The sequence below is a fragment of the Dipteris shenzhenensis genome, chromosome 24 (genome assembly GCF_047967505.1).
Source record: "Dipteris shenzhenensis isolate YYH24624 ecotype China chromosome 24, Dip_SZ_1.0, whole genome shotgun sequence".
Lineage (NCBI taxonomy): Eukaryota > Viridiplantae > Streptophyta > Polypodiopsida > Gleicheniales > Dipteridaceae > Dipteris > Dipteris shenzhenensis.
Window position 1 is genome coordinate 18,291,981 of NC_141619.1, and position 18,912 is coordinate 18,310,892.

Here is an 18,912-nt window from a genome sequence, read left to right on the forward strand (position 1 = left end):
CTGTACAGAGACCACTCCCCTAACTAAGACATGCGGGAGATGGAGCTATGCTACGGAACTAGGACCCCAATCCTCACTGATATGTTGGTTGAAAGTGCTGTTATGCTGAAATGAGGGGCAAGCCCCCCTTTATATAGGGGCTGGAAAGGCCCATTTTGGCCGTCCCAACCAGCCTGAACTGTCTGACCAGCCAGTCGGCTGGTTGGCTGGGCTGGTCAGGCTGTTTGCCCAGCCCTAGAGGCCAAGAGGGGGTTGAGGCTGCCTATAAAAGGCACCTCCCCCAGCCCACTTTCTAAGCATTTTGGTGCCCTTTTGAGATCCCAAAATCATGCCAAATCTGCTGCGTAGGGAGCTGCGATTGGCTGTCAAGGTAGCCAGTTACACTGCCACCTGGGCTTGACCCCGGTGCATGTGGCATTCCCTTCTTTTGAACTTGTTGCTAGGTGGATACCTCGCAACGCTTTGCCCTGGCGAGTCGAACTGCTCCACCGTGGCTTGTGACTTTGGGAAATGAGAATAGACCCCCGTACCTCGTGCTTGACTCGTCCCTGGACTAGGGCTCACAATGGGGTCACGGTGTACGACAAATGGGTAAGACTATGTGTAACAATGCTCCCTAGTGTAGGGGTGCATGTGACATTGTCTATGTAGTGGTGATACTACAACAGCAAGAAGTGGTATTGTTGTTTCAAAGAGCCCTTGTATTCGGGTTCTTTATGCTGCGTATACTCCAGCCAGTGGCTTGTGGAAGCAGACAATCACTTTTGAAAACCGACTGCTGGTGGTTTAGTGAATGAATCACAACCGAGCCAAGGGTGTGTAAAGACCTTGCGAGACCAAAGGTGCTCATTCAAAGGAGATGGATCTCATCTTAGAGGCAAGGTATAGCTACTTTGCATGGAAAAATATTTCCAATAGGTACACATAAGCTTTCACTATCTGCAGAGTCACATCAAAGGACTACAACGCCTTATGCATGAAAGATTGTTCTTGCAAAGCTATATTTTTTTATATTTACGTTGCATAGAAATGATTAAATTTTTAAAATTGATTAGAGTTATCTTCAATGGGTTGTCTTGCATGTCAGGGTAAATTTGTCCCCATAATGAGCTTCGATGTAAGTAAAAGGTACCATTGATAATACCATTCTAGCTAATGTCCAAGTCAGGATAATAGGTATCATTGACATGGAAATGACATACATTCTCACTTTGTAACAACCATTACTATTGCTTGAGAAGGATTTCCAAGAGATTTGACAGCTTCATGCGCTTGCAATTGCCCTGCGCATATTTAGTTTAGAATTTGCAAACTAATTGATGCCCACATCATGTCACTCAATGTACACATACTCCAAAGAAATCATGTACTCTTGAACCAATTGGAAGAGTTTTAACAGACTAAACCAATGCAAGCTAAAAAATACAATAAAACTATACCAACCTATTAAGTATCATAACAATAACGCAACATCCATAATCAGCAGTTTTATTTTATTTTCTATAAATTTTAAACTAGATATTAAAGGTCGTGCTAATGAGTTAATAGCTATTTTAACATTTCTACAAAATAGAATGGAATTGCTAATTGTGAATGTTGTGTTATTATGATATTTATAGGTTAGTACAGATTTCATTGTATTTTTTTGCTTGTTGTGGCTTAGTCTATTAGGGCTTTATCACATTTGAATCACAAACATTATTCGACTTTCGTAAATGCAAAGATCTTCACAGAAACTGCAACTTGTCCATTAACATCTAGATCCGATAACACTGTTAGATATAATGTCAAGCAATATTGTCGAACATGATGAATAGACAAAGCATTACATATATTCACATGTACACAAGCTAAAGAAGTCAAAAGAAAAGTTTAACAATATGTGTATGAGCTTTTGCATGAAGAGCTAGTAAAGTTGCCATAGCCACTGTAATGCCTACTTGTTTTTTATTTTTTGCTGGAGTTCCTTCGTAACACTTTCTTGTAACTTTTACTGTAGACACAAACACCTCTTCTGTATGGTAGATAGGCAACAGGAGGCCCATTTTCTGTGTATATTCTAGAAGAATAATGTTGTTTACATAAGCTTAGAGATAATAGAAGGAAGCAAATGAGCCTTACCATTGAATTAGAGAAAACATGGTTTTCATTGAAATTTAAACAGGCTTTTACTGTAGACACAAACACTTCTTCTTGTATGGTAGATAGGCGACGGGAGGCCCATTTTCTGTGTATATTCTTGAAGAATGTCTTTGCAAAGCTCAGATTCCTCCTAGGCAGCACTGCAGGGCGTTGCAACAGCGCTAGGTAGCAGCCAGCCACATGGCATTCAAGGGCCAGGTCGGCTGGCCAAGACAGGCCTGATTCTGGTTGGGATAGTTCCAAGGGTCTGGTCAGTCAGTACAGGGACCTGGTCGGCCCATTTCAGGAGCCCTGTGGGCCTGTAACGGCAGCCCTCAGGCCCGCATTTCTCCTTCACTTCTAGGGCTGGTTCAGGGGAGATCTATCCCCAGCCAGCAGCAGTCTTCATGGGCAGGATCAGGCCAGGCACGTAGCAGCAGTCCAGCTCCCTCCCAATTCCCTTCAGGACCAGGGTTCATCGCATGGACAGCAGCAGCAGGGTGTAGGGTGTGCATCCGAGTAGGCCCTCAGTTTACAACTCTAGTTCCCTCCATACAGTACTTTTTCCTCTTCCTTTCTACAGTGAGGGATTTGTTCCCTCTATACATTGTTTTTCTCCTTTCTTTATACACTTGTATTCAATCCTTTGGGCAAACATTTATAGAATTATATTTGAAGGACCCCCGATTCCCCCTCAGTTCTCACACCCACCTCACAGCTCTCACTTGTATTTTGTGAGTGCAGTATTCTCTCAGTTTCTATCTCTATAGTGTCAACAGTTAGTAGGAGAGAGTGAGTTTAGTCTTCTCCCTGGTATGGTAAATTTGGACTTGATTGTTTCTCATAAGGCCGATGCTTGCTGCTGCTTCCTTTCCCTTTCTGCCCCCTCACCATCGCTGCACAAACCATGCCCCTTGCAATCTCCTTGCTTCCTCCTCACCCTCTCCATCTTGCTCTCTTCCCCCAGTACTCCTACCTTACTCAGCTTGCCCCCTTACATGCTAGCTTGCCTCTGTCTTGTATACGGCGTGTGGAGAAAACATGGGGTACCTACTTGGAGGAGCAATGCAAAGCACACAGCGCACAAGGCAGTGCGCTCCACCAATGAGGTAGAGCAGGCAGACCCATAGTACAAAGTGGACTAGTAGAGCACAACCCTGAGCTAGCTCAGAAATGCTAGCGCTATACACTCATTATGAAATACAACTGTCCTAAGATGATGTGGACCCTCAACTCAAACTTGGCCAAGTGACAAATCTGACTCTTCCAATGCTCATTGATATCTCCCAACTCTCTAGCCAACTTATGAGATGATAAAGCTGCCTGAAGGTAATGCAAATTGGAGCAAGAAACAAACTAGTGGAGCCTTGTCGAACCTACCCTTGTTAGAGGCATAGTGGAGCAGGAAACAAAGGGCCACCATAGTAGGCCCGTGAAACCTTCCTCGTAAAAGACAGCAGAGACACTCTCAATTGCTCTCCCTCTCCCTCTCTCCCTCTCTCAACAAATACACTAGGGCCCAGGACAATCGTCGGGCTGGACCCCCCCCGAAGGTTTTTATTACTTGAGAGAAAACTGAGTACAAGAGTTCAGCGTGGAAGCTGTTCCTCCATAAATCCAAACGTGAATAAATATTACATGAGCTCTAAGGCTCCCCTTCTTGACAACAAGCCACTTGTCAATTTCTACATTACTTTCCTAATTACATGCCACTAAGGGCAACTCTAGAGTCTTCGAAGCACTTGGTCATGCGAATTGCCTCCTAGACTCTTGTTAGGCTCCTATAGCGCTTAGGAAAAATAACCCTTCCTAGTACCTGCAACAATTAATTAAAGCGCACCACCATGGCACCCATTAATTGTTAGCTCTTTGCATGCAAATAACACACTGTGGACTAATTCTAGTCACGGTGGGCGTCCCCACTGAACACATGTGCACACATAACAAATATAAAAATATATATTTATTCTCTGGTTGACCGAAGTCAATGCTCTTGATCATAATTAAGGGCTTTGACCAAGGGTCGAGGCGCCTTAACTATAGTCAGGTCTCTCCAACCGAAGTTGGCACATCCTGGTTAACCGTAGTTAACCCTCTTGGCGCATGCCAAGTCTCGTTGACCGAAGTCAACACTCTCTGATCGTAGTCAGCTCTATGGTTCTCTGGTTAACCATAGTTAACCCTCTTCGTAATATACCAAGTCTCCCCGACCGAAGTCAAGTTTACTTGACCAGAGTCAAGTATCTTTGACCATAGTCAATTCTTTAACCATTAAAAGAACTCTTTGACCATAATTAACACACATGAAAACTCTTTAATTATGATCAAATAAATGATCAACTGTACTTTGACTTGGGATATTTAAATTGTGGTGACATCCCCTCGACTTCTATTCAATTGACCTCAACTAAAAAGCTTCCTTGTAAACATCCAAAAGCTGTGGATGATCGGACAACATGTCTTCATCCACTTGGCATCTAATGCCGTATAATTCTTGAATTTTACAAGATACCTGTAAAACTCCTTGCCTTGAGGGCCTTTGCGTACAGTATGGTACACAATCTACTCTGGCTGAAGGACCTCCTCCAACTCATCCACTTCTGGTGGATCTTCTGATACTGGCTGTGTAGCCTCTAGCCCTTGGAATTTCTTTAGAAGACTCACATGGAATGCATTGTGAATCCTCCAATGCTCTGGCAATGCTAACCTATATGCAACTTCATTTATTCTTTCTGTAACCCTGAAAGGGCCATAATACCTGGAAGATAACTTTGCATACACTTTCTGTTTGCCTTTAAACTTGCGGAGCCTAGCTTTCTCGAACTTTAAAAATACCCAATCCCCTTCCTTGAGATCTAACTGTCTCCTATGCTTATCTGCAACTCTTTTATGCTTCTCTTGAGACCTTTCAATTGCTGTCCAGACTTGGCTGTAAGCCGTCTGGAGGTCTCTCACAAACTGATCAGTTGCAAATATTTCCTCCTTGGTCCTCAGGATAGGTGGCAGAATCACCTTCCCATAGATGACCTCAAAGAGGGCTTTCCCTGTGGAGCTGTGTACTGTATTATTGTAAGCAAACTCTACCAATGGTAGGTACTTTTCTCACTATGAACCTTGGTCACCCACGTAGCATTTCAGCATATCCAATGCTGTAGAATTTGCTACTTCGCTTTGACCATCTGTCTGGGGATGGAAAGAAGAAGAAAATTTCATATTCGTCCCCATATTATCAAATAAAGCTCTCCAGAATAGACTGGTCATTCTCGGATCTCGATCACTGACAATGGACTTAGGCATACCATGGTGCTTAAAGATCTGTGCCATGAAAAGCTTAGCCATATGATCTGCCTTTATGGTTTTGCGAACCGGAATGAAATGAGCTTGCTTGTTGAATCTATCAATGATAGTCCAAATCCATCATTCCCTGACTTTGATCTTAGTAAATCAAAAATAAAGTCCATTGTAATACTTTCCCACGGTGCCTGAGGCACAGGAAGAGGCATAAGTAGGCCAGGTGCCTTCCGTCTATCATACTTCACTTTCTGACACGTAAGGCATTCAGTAACAAACAGATGTATATCTTTCTGCATCCCTAGCCAAAAGAAATACCTCTCTAGTGCTAGAGTTGTTGCTGTAATTCCTCTATGTCCAGCATAGGGAGGTGCATGGCATTCCTCCAAAAAAAATTTCCTCATCTCCTGGGTGATGCATAGGCAGTCATCGTTCATTAGATACCCATCTTTTAGGAAATAGTGACTGGTGGACTGCCCCTCTTGCATTTGCTGTAAAATCTAGCCAAAATCTGCATCATTAGCATATTGCTCCCTCATGCCTTCCAGGTCTTGATGATAAGCAATAGTCACATTGTTGACCTCGGGTCTTCGGGACAAGGCATCTGCCACTCTATTCCGAATTCCTGGCGTATGGACAATCTGTAAATGATACATTGACAGCATATTTGCCCATTTCATATGCTTCTCGGAAAGTTTTGTCTGAGTTAGAAGATATCTCAGACTTTGGTGATCTGTTTTAACAGTAAAATCTGCACCCAAAAGATAATGCTTCCATGTATGGATGGCATGGATTACAGCCAATAACTCTTTCTCTTAGATTCCCAGATATCTCTCTGCATCCCGGAGTCTCCTACTCTCATAGGCCACTACATGACCATTCTGATGCAATGCAGCCCCAACACATTCCCCACAAGCATCACAATCCACATCAAATGGCTGATACAAATCTGGAACGATTAAGATTGGCTCTGTAGTCAGCCTCTCCTTGAGTGTGGTGAAGGCTGTCTTTTGAGGAATTCCCCATCTGAAAGCTGCATTTTTCTTAGTAAGATCATGGAGTGGAGCAGCTATATCCGCAAAATGCCTGATAAATCTTCTGTAGTAAGAACACAGGCCTAGGAAACTTCGAACTTCATGCACAGTTTTCAGCTCTGACCATTCGTGAATGGCACGAATCTTTGCCGGATCCATCCGTATCCCATCTTTGGATATTATATGCCCCAAGTAATGGATTTCTTCCAGGAAGAATTCACTTTTCTTGCTGTTTGCATAGAGCTGATGATTCTCAGCTCTTGAAACACTATAGCAAGATGTTCCTTGTGCTCTTCTTCGGACTTAGAAAAGACAATTATGTCATCGAAGAAGGTACCGGTGAACTGTCTGTAGGGTCGGAAGATATGATCCATCATCCTATTGAAAGTAGCTGGGGCATTTGTCAATCCAAAAGGCATCACCAGATATTCATACAACCCAAAAGTAGTGCGGAACACTATCTCATGCACATCCTGAGGCTGTATCCTCACTTGGTAATAGCCACTCTTTAAGTCTATCATGTTGAAAACTGAAGCTCCATTTAACTGGTCCAGCACATCATCAATGCGCTGAATAGGGAATCTATTCTTGATGATCATTTTGTTCAGTGCGCGGTAATCGACGCACATACGGAATCAGCCATCTTTCTTCTATACTAGCAAAACAGGGGAACAAAAAGGAGAAGAACTGGGCTCAATCAACCCCGTGGACAACAAGTCCTGCACCTGAGTCATAATCTCCTCGCTGAGTTGTACTAACTCTGTATGGGGGCCTATTGGGTGGCTCGCTCGCTACCAGAAATGAGTTCTATGCCATGATCCTTAGGTCTCTCAGGGGGTAGCTCCCCTGGCAAAGCGTCACAAAAGCAATCTTTAAAATTTTCAAGAAACTGAAATTTATTTTGATCTGCCTCACTTATTTCAACATGCATTTCCACATCTCTCTCTTTCACAAAAATCATGTGAGCTGAAACTGCAAACTTTATTTCTTTTCCAACAGAACTATTTGATACAATGGGAATAGTTTCCCCTCTATTCCTAGCAACCACACGATATACTTTGCCCCTATGTACAAACTCCAGCACTCTTTCAGGAAGAGTCAACTTCACTCCCTTGCCATGGAACCAAGGCATACCCAAGACTACATCATGATGTTTCAATGGAGAAATGAAGAAGTCTTCCTGATCCACATAACTTTGTACATGAAGACGGAGCTTCCCTATGAAGGGAGTGACTGGCACAGGGTTCCCACAGAACATCTGATCAGCATCCAAAGCCCTGCCCAACTCCTCCGTCTTTAGTCCCAGCCTCAGGGCTAGGTCTTCTAATATGAAGTTATCAGTAGCCCCTGGATCAAATAAAATCAGTGCTTGTTGGTCTCTGACTTTGCCCAATGATAGCAGCAATTCTCGTTCTTCTGGGTTTAAAACATGACCAGTATGTCAGGAATTCCTCCTGCCATTCGCTTTTGCGGTCCCCGTGGCTTCTCTACCTCTTTTCCCTTCGAAGTTGAAGGCTTTTCCGGGCACTGGGCAGCCACATGCCCCTCTTTGCCACACTTAAAGCATTTCCCATCTCTGCGAAACTCAGCTATCTGTTCAGGAGTGAATGGGAATTTGCCTTTATATGTCTTTGAAAACTGAGTACCCCTCAGCTTCTGAGGCTGAAACGCTTTCTTTTCAACCTTGGGATACTCTTTCTTTTTTGATTTTGAAAAATCAGTTTTCTTCTTTTAGCACATCCTGCATGCAAGGATAGTACTGTAGATGGATCTTGTAACGGCACAAGACTAGCTACTGAAGCTGAATGCATAAGGTCTTGAATGTTCTTTGCCTCCAAAGCATTCACTACTACCTGAATTTTTGGACTGAGACCTGCTCTGTACTTTCTCATTTGGGTTCCTTTGGAGATCTTTTTGAAAGGTGCAACCTGCAAATAAGCATCCCAAAACTTTTGGTTGTACACATCCATTGTATCTCCTACATCCATATGCAAACTGTCCCAATATTGAAGAACATGATCTCTAAACTGTTTAGGCATAAACTGCTAATAGAAGGCTTTCTTGAAGTCCTTCCACCTCTTTGGGGCTGACCCATATGTGGTCTATGCACTCCACCATGCACTAGCTCTCGCTGTCAAGTGCAAATTGTACCATTCTTAACTTGGAGGATCCTGAAAACTTTTCTATACCGAATGCAGCATCAAACTGCCTGATGAACTGCAATGCTTTGTCTATATAACCATATTGTCCATTGTAGGTCATAAACTTGATAGATTTACCTTCCTCTTTGAATTCCTTAGTCTCTCTGGAAGACAGACTTCTTGTGTTTCCTTCTTTTCCTGGATGGTTTTTATGATAAAGAAGAAGATACAGAAGTCGAGCTCGAGGCAGACGGTGAAGGACTGGGAGATTGGTGATGATGCCTCGATCTCTTCCTGCTATGAGACCGTCCCCTATGAGATCTCTCTTTCTCTGGCTGTACACAAGAGTGTGCCTCTGGCATTGGCACATCATACGCTGCATTAGGCATAGCTTCTGCTTGAAACAAATGCTGAGCTCTTGGATCCCTTCTGAGATTTTCCATCTCTTGCATATGAGTGCCTACCATCTGCTCAAATTCTTGCTGATTTTGCTGCACACTTCTCTGTCTTGGATGTGCATCCCTATCTTGTGATTCCCTCTGGATAGGTGATTGAGCCATTCTCTTATAACTCGTCTGAGATCTGCAAGTTTCTCACACACACTGTGTATGCAACTGATGTAAGCAGCCTTTGCTTTTCAGAGAGAAAATTACCTCAACAAGAGGTGTCTTGCATTCACAATCTATGCTAGTACCGGGCTGTCAACTCAAGGCATAAACTTAAAGCTGTGTGCATCTTTTCTGGCTACTGCAAATGTCTTCAAAAAGCATCTGTTTTTCCCTCTTTTCACTGTTCAAAGGCATGCATACTCTTTTTCTGCAAATCTCTGATTTTCTCTGATTTCTGCTTTTTCTGACAGTAAATACTCTCTCAGATAGGTGAAAACTGCTAGCAGAAACAGTCTCTGCAACTGTCTTTTCTTTTCTTTTTTGTTGACAGTAACCAGATGGGTAACTACTGGTTACTCTAACCAGACTGACTGGTTCTGGTCTAGTTGGTCTGTAACTAGACCTCTAACCAGATTAACTAGATTCTGAAGTAGTTGAACCAGACTGGAATCTGGCTAACTGAACCAGACTGAGATTGTGGTTAGCTGGACCAGTCTAGTCAACTGGACTAGACTCTAACCAGAGTCTAAGTGAGTGGGATTCAGTTCCCTTAACCAGATTGGTCTGGTTAGATCAAATTGGCTGGACCTCTAACCAAGGTCAACAAAACCATGATTGACTAACTGTAGTTAATCTTGACACGGGTTGCTCTGACCCAAGTCTGCCACGTCCTGCCATGTCATCACCCTGCATATGCTGCCATGTCAGCATTAGCTCCCACTGCCACGTCAGCATCCACACGTGTGCCACATCAGCTCGCACGTGTGGCCGCCACATCACTTGTGTGCCACGTGTCTGCTGACCTATGAAGACTACCCCTGCCACGTGTCAGGTCTACCACATCAGCCTAAGGTTTGAGACCTTGGCTGGTCAGTCAGCATCGCGCATCGCGCCAGCGCCGTGTTTTCTTCTGCAACACCTAGTGCCTGCGCAAGGAATCGACGACGGAACTTGGAAATCCTGTCAGCGCTCAACATAGTCAGCCCATCTATTCTCCGTCAATTCACGCCTAGACGAGTTCCAGCTGCAGGAGCTTTCGCATCACAACGCGCCGTATAGCAGAAGCTTTGTGGAGCCTACGTAGTCCGTCAATGGTTCCGCCTGGTTTCTAGCTTGCCTAGCACCGATCTGATGCTCCAGTTTCGTCTATCTTTAATACCACACCAAGCCTGGAATGTGTGATGCCTCTTTAGCTCCCCGTGATCTCCCAACGCCAGAGCCAATTCTCAGAAACGACGCTCGTGTCGCCTGCAAACGCCTCGTGACCACGTTTTGTTACCTTCACGGACTGTCACATAGACCCAATCACTCACCGCCTGAGCTTTCTGTCTGCAAACATTTAATCACCACGCTTTGCATTTGCCAACAGGCTATACATTGCACGATGCTTTACGTGGTCACGATGGGTCTCTACTTTCTTTCCCTTTGCTAGAATCGTCACAGCCTTAAAACGCTATGAGCCTAGGCTCTGATACCAATGAAACCTTCCTCGTAAAAGACAGTAGAGACACTCTCAATTGCCCTTCCTCTCCCTCTCTCAACAAATACACTAGGGCCTAGGACAATCCTCGGGCTGGACCCCCCCCCCCAAAGTTTTTATTACTTGAGAGAAAATTGAGTACAAGAGTTCAACGTGGAGGCTGTTCCTCCATAAATCCAAACGTGAATAAATATTACATAAGCTCTAAGGCTTCCCTTCTTGGCGACAAGCCACTTGTCAATTTCTACATTACTTTCCTAATTACATGCCACTAAGGGCAACTCTAGAGTCTTCAAAGCACTTGGTCACGCAAACTACCTCCTAGACTCTTGTAAGGCTCCTGTAGCGCTTAGGAAAAATCACTCTTCCTAGTACCTGCAACAATTAATTAAAGCGCACTACCATGGCACCCATTAATTGTTAGCGCTTTGCATGCAAATAACACACTGTGGACTAATTCTAGTCACGGGGGGCATCCACACATAACAAATATAAAAATATATATTTATTTTTTGGTTGACCGAAGTCAACGCTCTTGATTATAATTAAGGGCTTTGACCAAGGGTCGAGGCGCCTTAATTATAGTCAAGTCTCTTCAACCGAAGTTGGCACAACTCTCCAACCGAAGTTGGCACAACTCTCCAACCGAAGTTGGCACATCTTGTTTACCCGTAGTTAACCCTCTTGGTGCATGCCCAGTCTCGTTGACCGAAGTCAACACTCTCTGACCGTAGTCAGCTCTGTGGTTCTCTGGTTAACCATAGTTAACCCTCTTGGTAATATACCAAGTCTCCCCCACCGAAGTCAGGTTTACTTGACCAGAGTCAAGTATCTTTGACCATTAAAAGAACTCTTTGACCATAATTAATACATATGAAATCTCTTTAATTATGATCAAATAAATGGTCAACTGTACTTTGACTTAGGATATTTACATTGTGGTGACAGCCCGAAACGTACAAAACGTTTCGGTTCTGCAACGCGCATTTCGGGGCCCCCCAAAAACCCCAATTTTTCTTGATTTTGGAAAATCTGGTGTCATGTCGCACTTTCACCACCCATACGTCTCAAAGGGCCACCTGTACATCGCTTGTATGCTGAAATCGACCTTCAGCCCGTACATTTGCCTTTTAGCCCGTCCAAGTGCAGCACAGATTCGAATGATTCATGATTCCATGTAACTTTTTCAATTCTTAAATATGACCATTAATGCTTGAATCTACAATGATGTGTTATTAATTTTCTGATTTAGAAATTAGTAATATGTTTCAAGCATCCGATTTCAAGTTCTAGGTGACATATCAAATGTCTGTGCACTACGTTTCAGAGTTTTTTTCAGATATTGGACATCTGGTGGTAACAATCTAAAATGCTTTTTTTTTTTGGGAAAGAAATATATGTTTAAATACCCTATTATGCACGAAACGTTTTTACAGACGTTTCGGGTTTGCCCCGAAACATGTTTCGAAACTTGGCATTTCGAAACTCCTCACCTACTATGATAAAGGCGTCAGAGCATTCTACAAGGAGACAAAAGATTGGCACAAGACTCAAAGCATCACATGAGGTGGAGTTAGAACATCAATAACAGAGCTCATTGAAGATTCTCTGGACCTTCTAACAAAGTAAGAATCTGGAGAGCCATGTAATAAGGCATACACAGACCGGCACATTTCCATGTCATTTGTCGACTTCCATGCAACTATTTGCCAGACCATTTGCCAACCTACCACGTGGCTAGATGCCATATCATTGCTGCTCCTACAGCCATACATCTTTTAGTAGGGGTTCCAGCTTTATCGACTGTCTAAAATAGGCAATCCAGCTAAAGCTGTGAAAAGGTAAGCATTTTCTTCTTTAGGTTCCCATCATATTATTGTTTTACTATAAGTTGAAACAATCCTCTTGCCTATAACGGCTGTTTTTCATATCCAATTTCACTGTTTGCTATGCCTTGTATGAAATGTGCACATGCGCTGTGCACATGCGCTCTACAACTCTAAACCATTTACTTATAGGCCCAAAGCAAGTATACCACTCTTATTGTATGTAGTCTTCCATCTTCATCTATCTTGACACTTGTCCAATTTTATGATAGGTTTCATTTAATTGCCTTCCACCTTCAATCTTGACATTGATCCAATTTTAAGATCCACTCTGGTAATATCCACAAATAGACAAACAATAAGGACAGTGAGGAAAATTGACATGAATTTCTTGTAGTACAACTAGATTCTCTACCACAAAAACAACAAGAAAAAATGTAGCTCAAGGACAAATTCAAGGCATGTTCTATGTAAAGATGTAGACACAAATATTGCTCCATCAGTTTGCACAATATGTAGCAGAGTCATTTTCTTGGTGCCTTAAGTTATGCAAACCAAAGAGAAGCTAATGATAAGCAAGCAGTTATTCACAACATGATAGGCAAGCAGAAATGAACGCATACCATCCAATGCGAAAGAGCGTTTAGTTGACGAGGCCTGTTTAAGATGACCACCCTTGCATGATTGATTTCTTCCACTAGAATCTGCATTTAAAAAAATAAAGGATAGCAACCATTTTGACAGCAAGCTTCAATGATCATGTGTCCTTGCATGCATTATTGAAATCCAAGACTTTGCTTTTGATGAGTCCCACCACAATGAAAGTTCCAAATTAGACATTTCTGCAAACTTGGAATATATATATATACTTTTGTAAGACTAGAATAAGTCCAATCATACAAATTTAGAATTTTTGTTGGAATATATAACCTGAACTAGAATTTGCGTTAAAAAAATAAAGGATAGTAATCATTTTGACATCAAGCTTTCAATGAGCATGTCTCCTTGCATGCATTATTGAAATCCAAGACTTTGCTATTGATACCCACCACAAAGAAAATCTTTAAATGTTCTAAAGTAGACATTGCAGCAATATACCTAGATGAATCCAGGAACATTCCCAAACTCATCCTCTAAAAGCACAACATAGTGCAGTTTCAATCTCATGATAGTCATTCATAAGATTAAAAGGGCCAAGGGACCAGCCTACCAGCCCCAAAATTTTAAATAACCGACTAGAAAGTCGGCCATTTTGGGCTGGTTGGCTCAGCCCTTCCAGCCCTATATAAAGGGGGCCTCCATGCCTCATTTCCCATCCAGCTCCCCAACCTTCAGTACTCCAAAATAGCTCCCCTCCAGCCTCTTGTGTGCAGCCCTAAACACCTCCAAAGTTGGCCCTGATCAGCCTCAGCTTTTGGCTTCAGCTCAGCCTGTTCGGAAGGTGTATATGCAGCACCACAGTTGAGGATTCGGACCAGCAAACGGAGTAAGGTTAGGGTACTGTCTCAGCAGCTCTTTACAGCTTTCTTTACAGTTTTGCACAGCTCACTTCTCAGCTCTATATTTCAGTCATCTCTCAGCTCTCTTTAGAATCTATTACTCCTGGCTTTCACTGTCACATTCACGTAGTAACCCTGCATCCCAGTGGACAGCACAAGCCTCTTTCTTGCCTTGCAGAAGTGCCCTAAATTGTCAGTGTGGACAGCATCAAGGTTTCGGTATTAGTTGGCGTTGCCTCTCAGGTCTTTGGGTCTGCAATACGTGTGCACAGTGTACTCTTCAGAAGCGCATTTCCATGCTCTCTCGAAGAGTGTTATTTGTATTTCTCAGTTCTCCAAGTATAAAGCAAATCCTCCCCTGATTGGGAAAGGGGACCCTTAATGGGTACACGGACCCAATCGGATGTCGACTCCATTCTCTCTCTACCCTTATCTCCTTTCTCTCTCTATGGTGCATAATGCTAATCCCTCGCTAGAGGTTTAAAGAAGGTCTTGCTGTGATTACACGATCAGATTACTGTTGCATGTTACAGGCGTTACCTTCGAACCTCACCATGCCTTTATGATACTTGATTACTAGGGCAAAGCTTCTTTTCCAGCTGACCTTTGACTCTCTTGGAGCCACGAGCACAGTGCTCAAGTCTAGTCCCTTAGCGCTTGGTTCTAGGAAGATCTCCTTCAAGCCTTCTCTTTAGGGCTCAACCTTGTAGAGGAGGACAGGCAAAAGACTTCACTCTTCATCAAATTCCCACGTAGCCTCAAGTGTACTAGCCGCAATTGGAGCTTCTTTTCGGCTGGTCACAGAGACCCCCCCTTCACTTCCAGAGTAGAGGTGATCAGATCGTATCGGGTTCCAAGACATAGGGTCATTGTGTCCATATTATTGACCGAGGGACGTAAGGTTGGTCTTCCAACCTTTATGTCCCCAACAATAGAGGGAATGGTGTCCTTTTCTAGAAGGAACTCGTCTCTTGGGCTGCCATTGCAAACTCACGGAGGTGACTTCAACATGGTGGAGTTGCCCTCAGACAAAAAAGGAGGAAGAGAAGGTGGCATTCACTCACTAGAGAGAGCAGCTTGGGATGCCATCCTATCCAATTCAATGGCAAAGATGCTTGGACAAATGATGACACTTCGCCTCATTTGCTCATGCAGATGCCCATCCATGCACGAATAGATAGATTTTATGTTGATGTTTGGGCATGGACATTAGGCAGCCATATCTCGGTATGCGTTTGACAAGGGTTTCTCTTTTTGGTGGTTATGATGATTTTTTAGCCTCGTTTGAGACGCCCCTCCACCAATATCACAATTCCAGATGCCTTGTATGAGGAGGATGTTTTTACAAATTCACGCGTCTCATTTGTGGGGTGGAGTACCATCTCCTTCATATGTGACAGCAGCCCTCTCTGGCATTTGTGATTTTTATCATACGATCGCCAATACCAAGAGACATGAGATTCTCAAATTGGAGATTAGCCTCCAACAAAAGTTAGCAGCCCTGGAAAGGCAAGAGTAGAAACGGCCTACAAATGCTTGGATTCAGGAGTGCCATGCTGCAACAAGGGCTGATCCACAGATTAGAGACCAAAGTATGCCTTCAATGCACGGGAGTCCTTTTAAATTCCTATGGAAGTTTCCGATTAGATCCCGATGCCATCATATATATATCTACTGATTTTTATGCCGCCTCCTTTCAACAGATCCTAACATGCCTACCAAAGATGATGCCATACATAAGAGTTTAGCGAGTTATTCCAGCATTGGTGAAACCAACATCAGGATCTGACTTGATGCACCTTCCACCAATCTAAAATTTAGCACTGCACTTCTTGCCCTCCACAAGGGCAAGTGCAGGCCTAGATGGGTTGATACCCTCCCTTTCCATTGCTTTTTAGGACATGATTAAGGAACATACCTGATAGGGCATTTACGACTCTAATACCATGCATTATTCACTTAAAGAGGATTTCTTTCATCTTATTCCAAAGGGCGGCTGCTGAAATTTGGTTTCCCAATGAAGGCCAATGATTCTTTTGGGCACTTTTAATACAAAGCTATCAATTTGCGTTTGAGAAAGCTTATAACAGAGTATATTGGGATTTCTTAGAGGGTACCATTCTATGTTTTGGATTTTCAAATTTGGATCAGAGGGGTCTCTTCTTTGTACAAATCATCCCACAGCAGGTGCTTATAAGAGGGAAAGGGGAGAAGGCCATTGAGAAAGACCTAGCAAATCTTCTCCTTACAAGGAAGGAGAGGAGTGTTGGGAGGACCCCATCTTGGACCATCATCTAGCAGGGGTGAGACCCACATGATGCCCAATGATTGCTCCAGCATTGAGCTCCTATACTGCATGCTTAACTTGCGTCTTATCCTCAAGTGAAAGCACATGTGATAAAATGTGGGAGTCAAGGATGTTGCCATTTGAGCTCCTTTGGCCAAACCTGAAAGGCTCACCTTATCCACTACACAAACACAGAGACGCAAACTACTAGCTACACACAAAAGGAGGGGAAAGGGAAGGGGAGGGAAGGGAGGCCGCAAGAAGGAAAGAGGAAAAAGAAAGGGACAAAGGCAAGAGGGAAGAAGGAAGCTGAAAAGAAAGGAAAGGGAGGGAGGGCTTAAGAAGAAAGCAGGGGCTGCCAAAGAGGGAAGGTAGAGGATACGAAGAGGAAAGGGGAGGAGGAGGGAGACCAAAACAGGCTGAGAGAAACGGGCTATCCAAGACAGCCCATGAGCTGCCAGGCTGTGGCAAAGCACCGGCATTCAGGCAGCAAAACAGAGTCCGGGGGGGTTGTGCAAGCCCCATTACGAAAGGCAGAAATAGGCTGCGACCAGGCCAAAGGGGGAAGAAACGGAGCCCAGGGGGTGACAAACAGAAAACCGGGAAGGGGGGGGGGCGGGGGGGGTGTTGCAGCAAACCTGTAAGCAAAAGCTTCACAGGCTGGAAGTGAGGAGAATAGGAAGGATGGAACAGAAGAACAGGCCAGAAGGCCGCAGGCGGAGAGGGTGAGGGCAGATGGAGGAGGGGGGCTACTAGCACATTACTCGAGCAGGGAGGTCTCCCATCTGAAATGTCTCTCTAATGCTCTAGTTCTAAGCTCTTCTCTTTTCGTAATCTGCCCCCACTTTTGGCTGGAGTGAATGAGACCAAGAAGGCTGATGCTCAGCAGTAGGCGGTCAGACAAGGACGAATGTTGATTACAGCTATAGGCGAGCTTCAAAATGGCAATGAGGACCCATGGACGAAGCATGCAGGTAGGTCCAAGTAAGACAAGGTGGTTGCAAACCCTTGGATGATGGACACAGACAAGAGGGGTTAGTTGATCTCAACACCTCAAGCTTTCAAGGAAAAATGGGTAAGCCGATACTTTGCACATGGTCTTACGAACTTGAAATGGCCGCACAATCAATATTTACACCTGGCAACATGGACCTGCACAAACTCTGTATACACATATTAAGAGACCTCTGGTCTCAGTAACATCGATTAACCAAGACTGGCCTTTGTTCTTTGCCTTTGTATGGAGCACACTGATGTGGACATAGTGGCTGCCCTTTTGATGTCACAATGTTCTCATGCTGACGATGTGGTCTTCATGGCAGGCTCTCACAGAGACACAAGATATATTGAAGTGCAAAGGGCATAATTGTCAAAATGGATAAGAATAGCCTATACATTCTGGGATAAATATGCCTAAGGAGGACATCTTTTCTAGATGTAGCACGGTATTTTCTCTAGAAGAGACTCTCAATAAATTCAGAATTGCTCAGCTGCATCCAAAAGTGAGCTGAAAGGATAGTATGGCAGAAGCTTCTGCCTGCATGTTGCACAAAAGGATCTAGCCCTCAGAAGTCGATATCACAAAGACGCCAGAACAAAGGAGTCCGCATCACTTCCTGGTCCCAAGGATGTCAACATTGAAAAGCGGGGACAAGGACCTTTGCTCGATTGATGGATTCATTTCGAGTTTGTAGACTGTGTTCGGAGCTTTAATTCGTCATGTGACGGAATGCAATTGTATAAAAAAAGGACAACCATGTGATTATGACGTCGTTGCAAGTGACGGAAAAGCAACTTGATATGAAGGAAATCACCTCTTCGTTGTTGGGTTCACCAGCAGTTGCAGACGCATGAACTCCGACTGTTGAAGAGAACGGAAGAGCCATGTTGAAAGTTACTAGCAGTACTCCATTTGGGCGATTAAGGAAAAACAGGCTTATAAATCGTTTAGACCAAGCGTCCAAAAACGTGTGGGTGTTTTTGTATAGGGCAATTTGCCGGGAGGAAGAAAAGCGGCGTGAAAATGGCAGCCGTTCGGCATTTCCGACATGGCCGACCAGGCGGCAGATCGGACGGGGCAATCGGACGGTGCGAATCGCATGGCAAACTGCAAGAAAATGGTTGGCTCGGATTGCGAGGCACGCGGCGCACCGAACTAGCGGTTTGGTGGTGGCGCAGTGTGCATCTCGTATGACGTGGTGGGTAGGTGCTCGCTCACTGGTCTGTTGTTGGCACTATGTGCGCGGTGTGTTCATGCCACACGTGGCTGCACAACGTCGATGGACCACGTGTGGTTGGTGCTTGCCAGAAAATCGGGCTGGGAACAGGCTCGTCGGAAAGAGTGGTTGGTGCTTGCCAGAAAATCGGGTTGGGAATAGGCTCACCGGAAATGGGGAGGTCGCATTCCCTTTCTGTATGTGCCGTGATCGAACGACAAAGATTATTTCTCTGCCGACCTTGGCACTTTACGTGTCGGTCCTGAGTTCCACCCCAAGGGCAGCTCGGGATTCTATCTTAGTCACCCTATATGGGATCGTTGTTGACACTTTCAATTTCAATACAACGCAAAAATAAAAAGCAATTAATTTTATACTTTAAAAAAAAAAGAATCTTTGGGAATGATGC

The 18,912-nt window shown here is 44.0% G+C and overlaps 1 protein-coding gene across 1 annotated transcript in view; it reads right to left on the minus strand.

Annotated features, from left to right (window-relative positions):
* The window catches only part of LOC147886310 (3-hydroxyisobutyryl-CoA hydrolase 1-like), a 94,440-nt gene extending 76,175 nt beyond the window's left edge, over positions 1-18,265 (minus strand). Inside the window, exons 1-2 of the mRNA XM_087395496.1 lie at positions 18,102-18,265; positions 13,125-13,205 (exon numbers count right to left, since the gene is read on the minus strand). Of these exons, the coding sequence (XP_087251622.1) occupies positions 13,125-13,205; positions 18,102-18,173 (153 nt within the window). The 5' untranslated portion in view covers positions 18,174-18,265. The remainder of the gene's footprint in view (positions 1-13,124; positions 13,206-18,101) is intronic.
* Between the last annotated feature and the right edge of the window lie 647 nt (positions 18,266-18,912).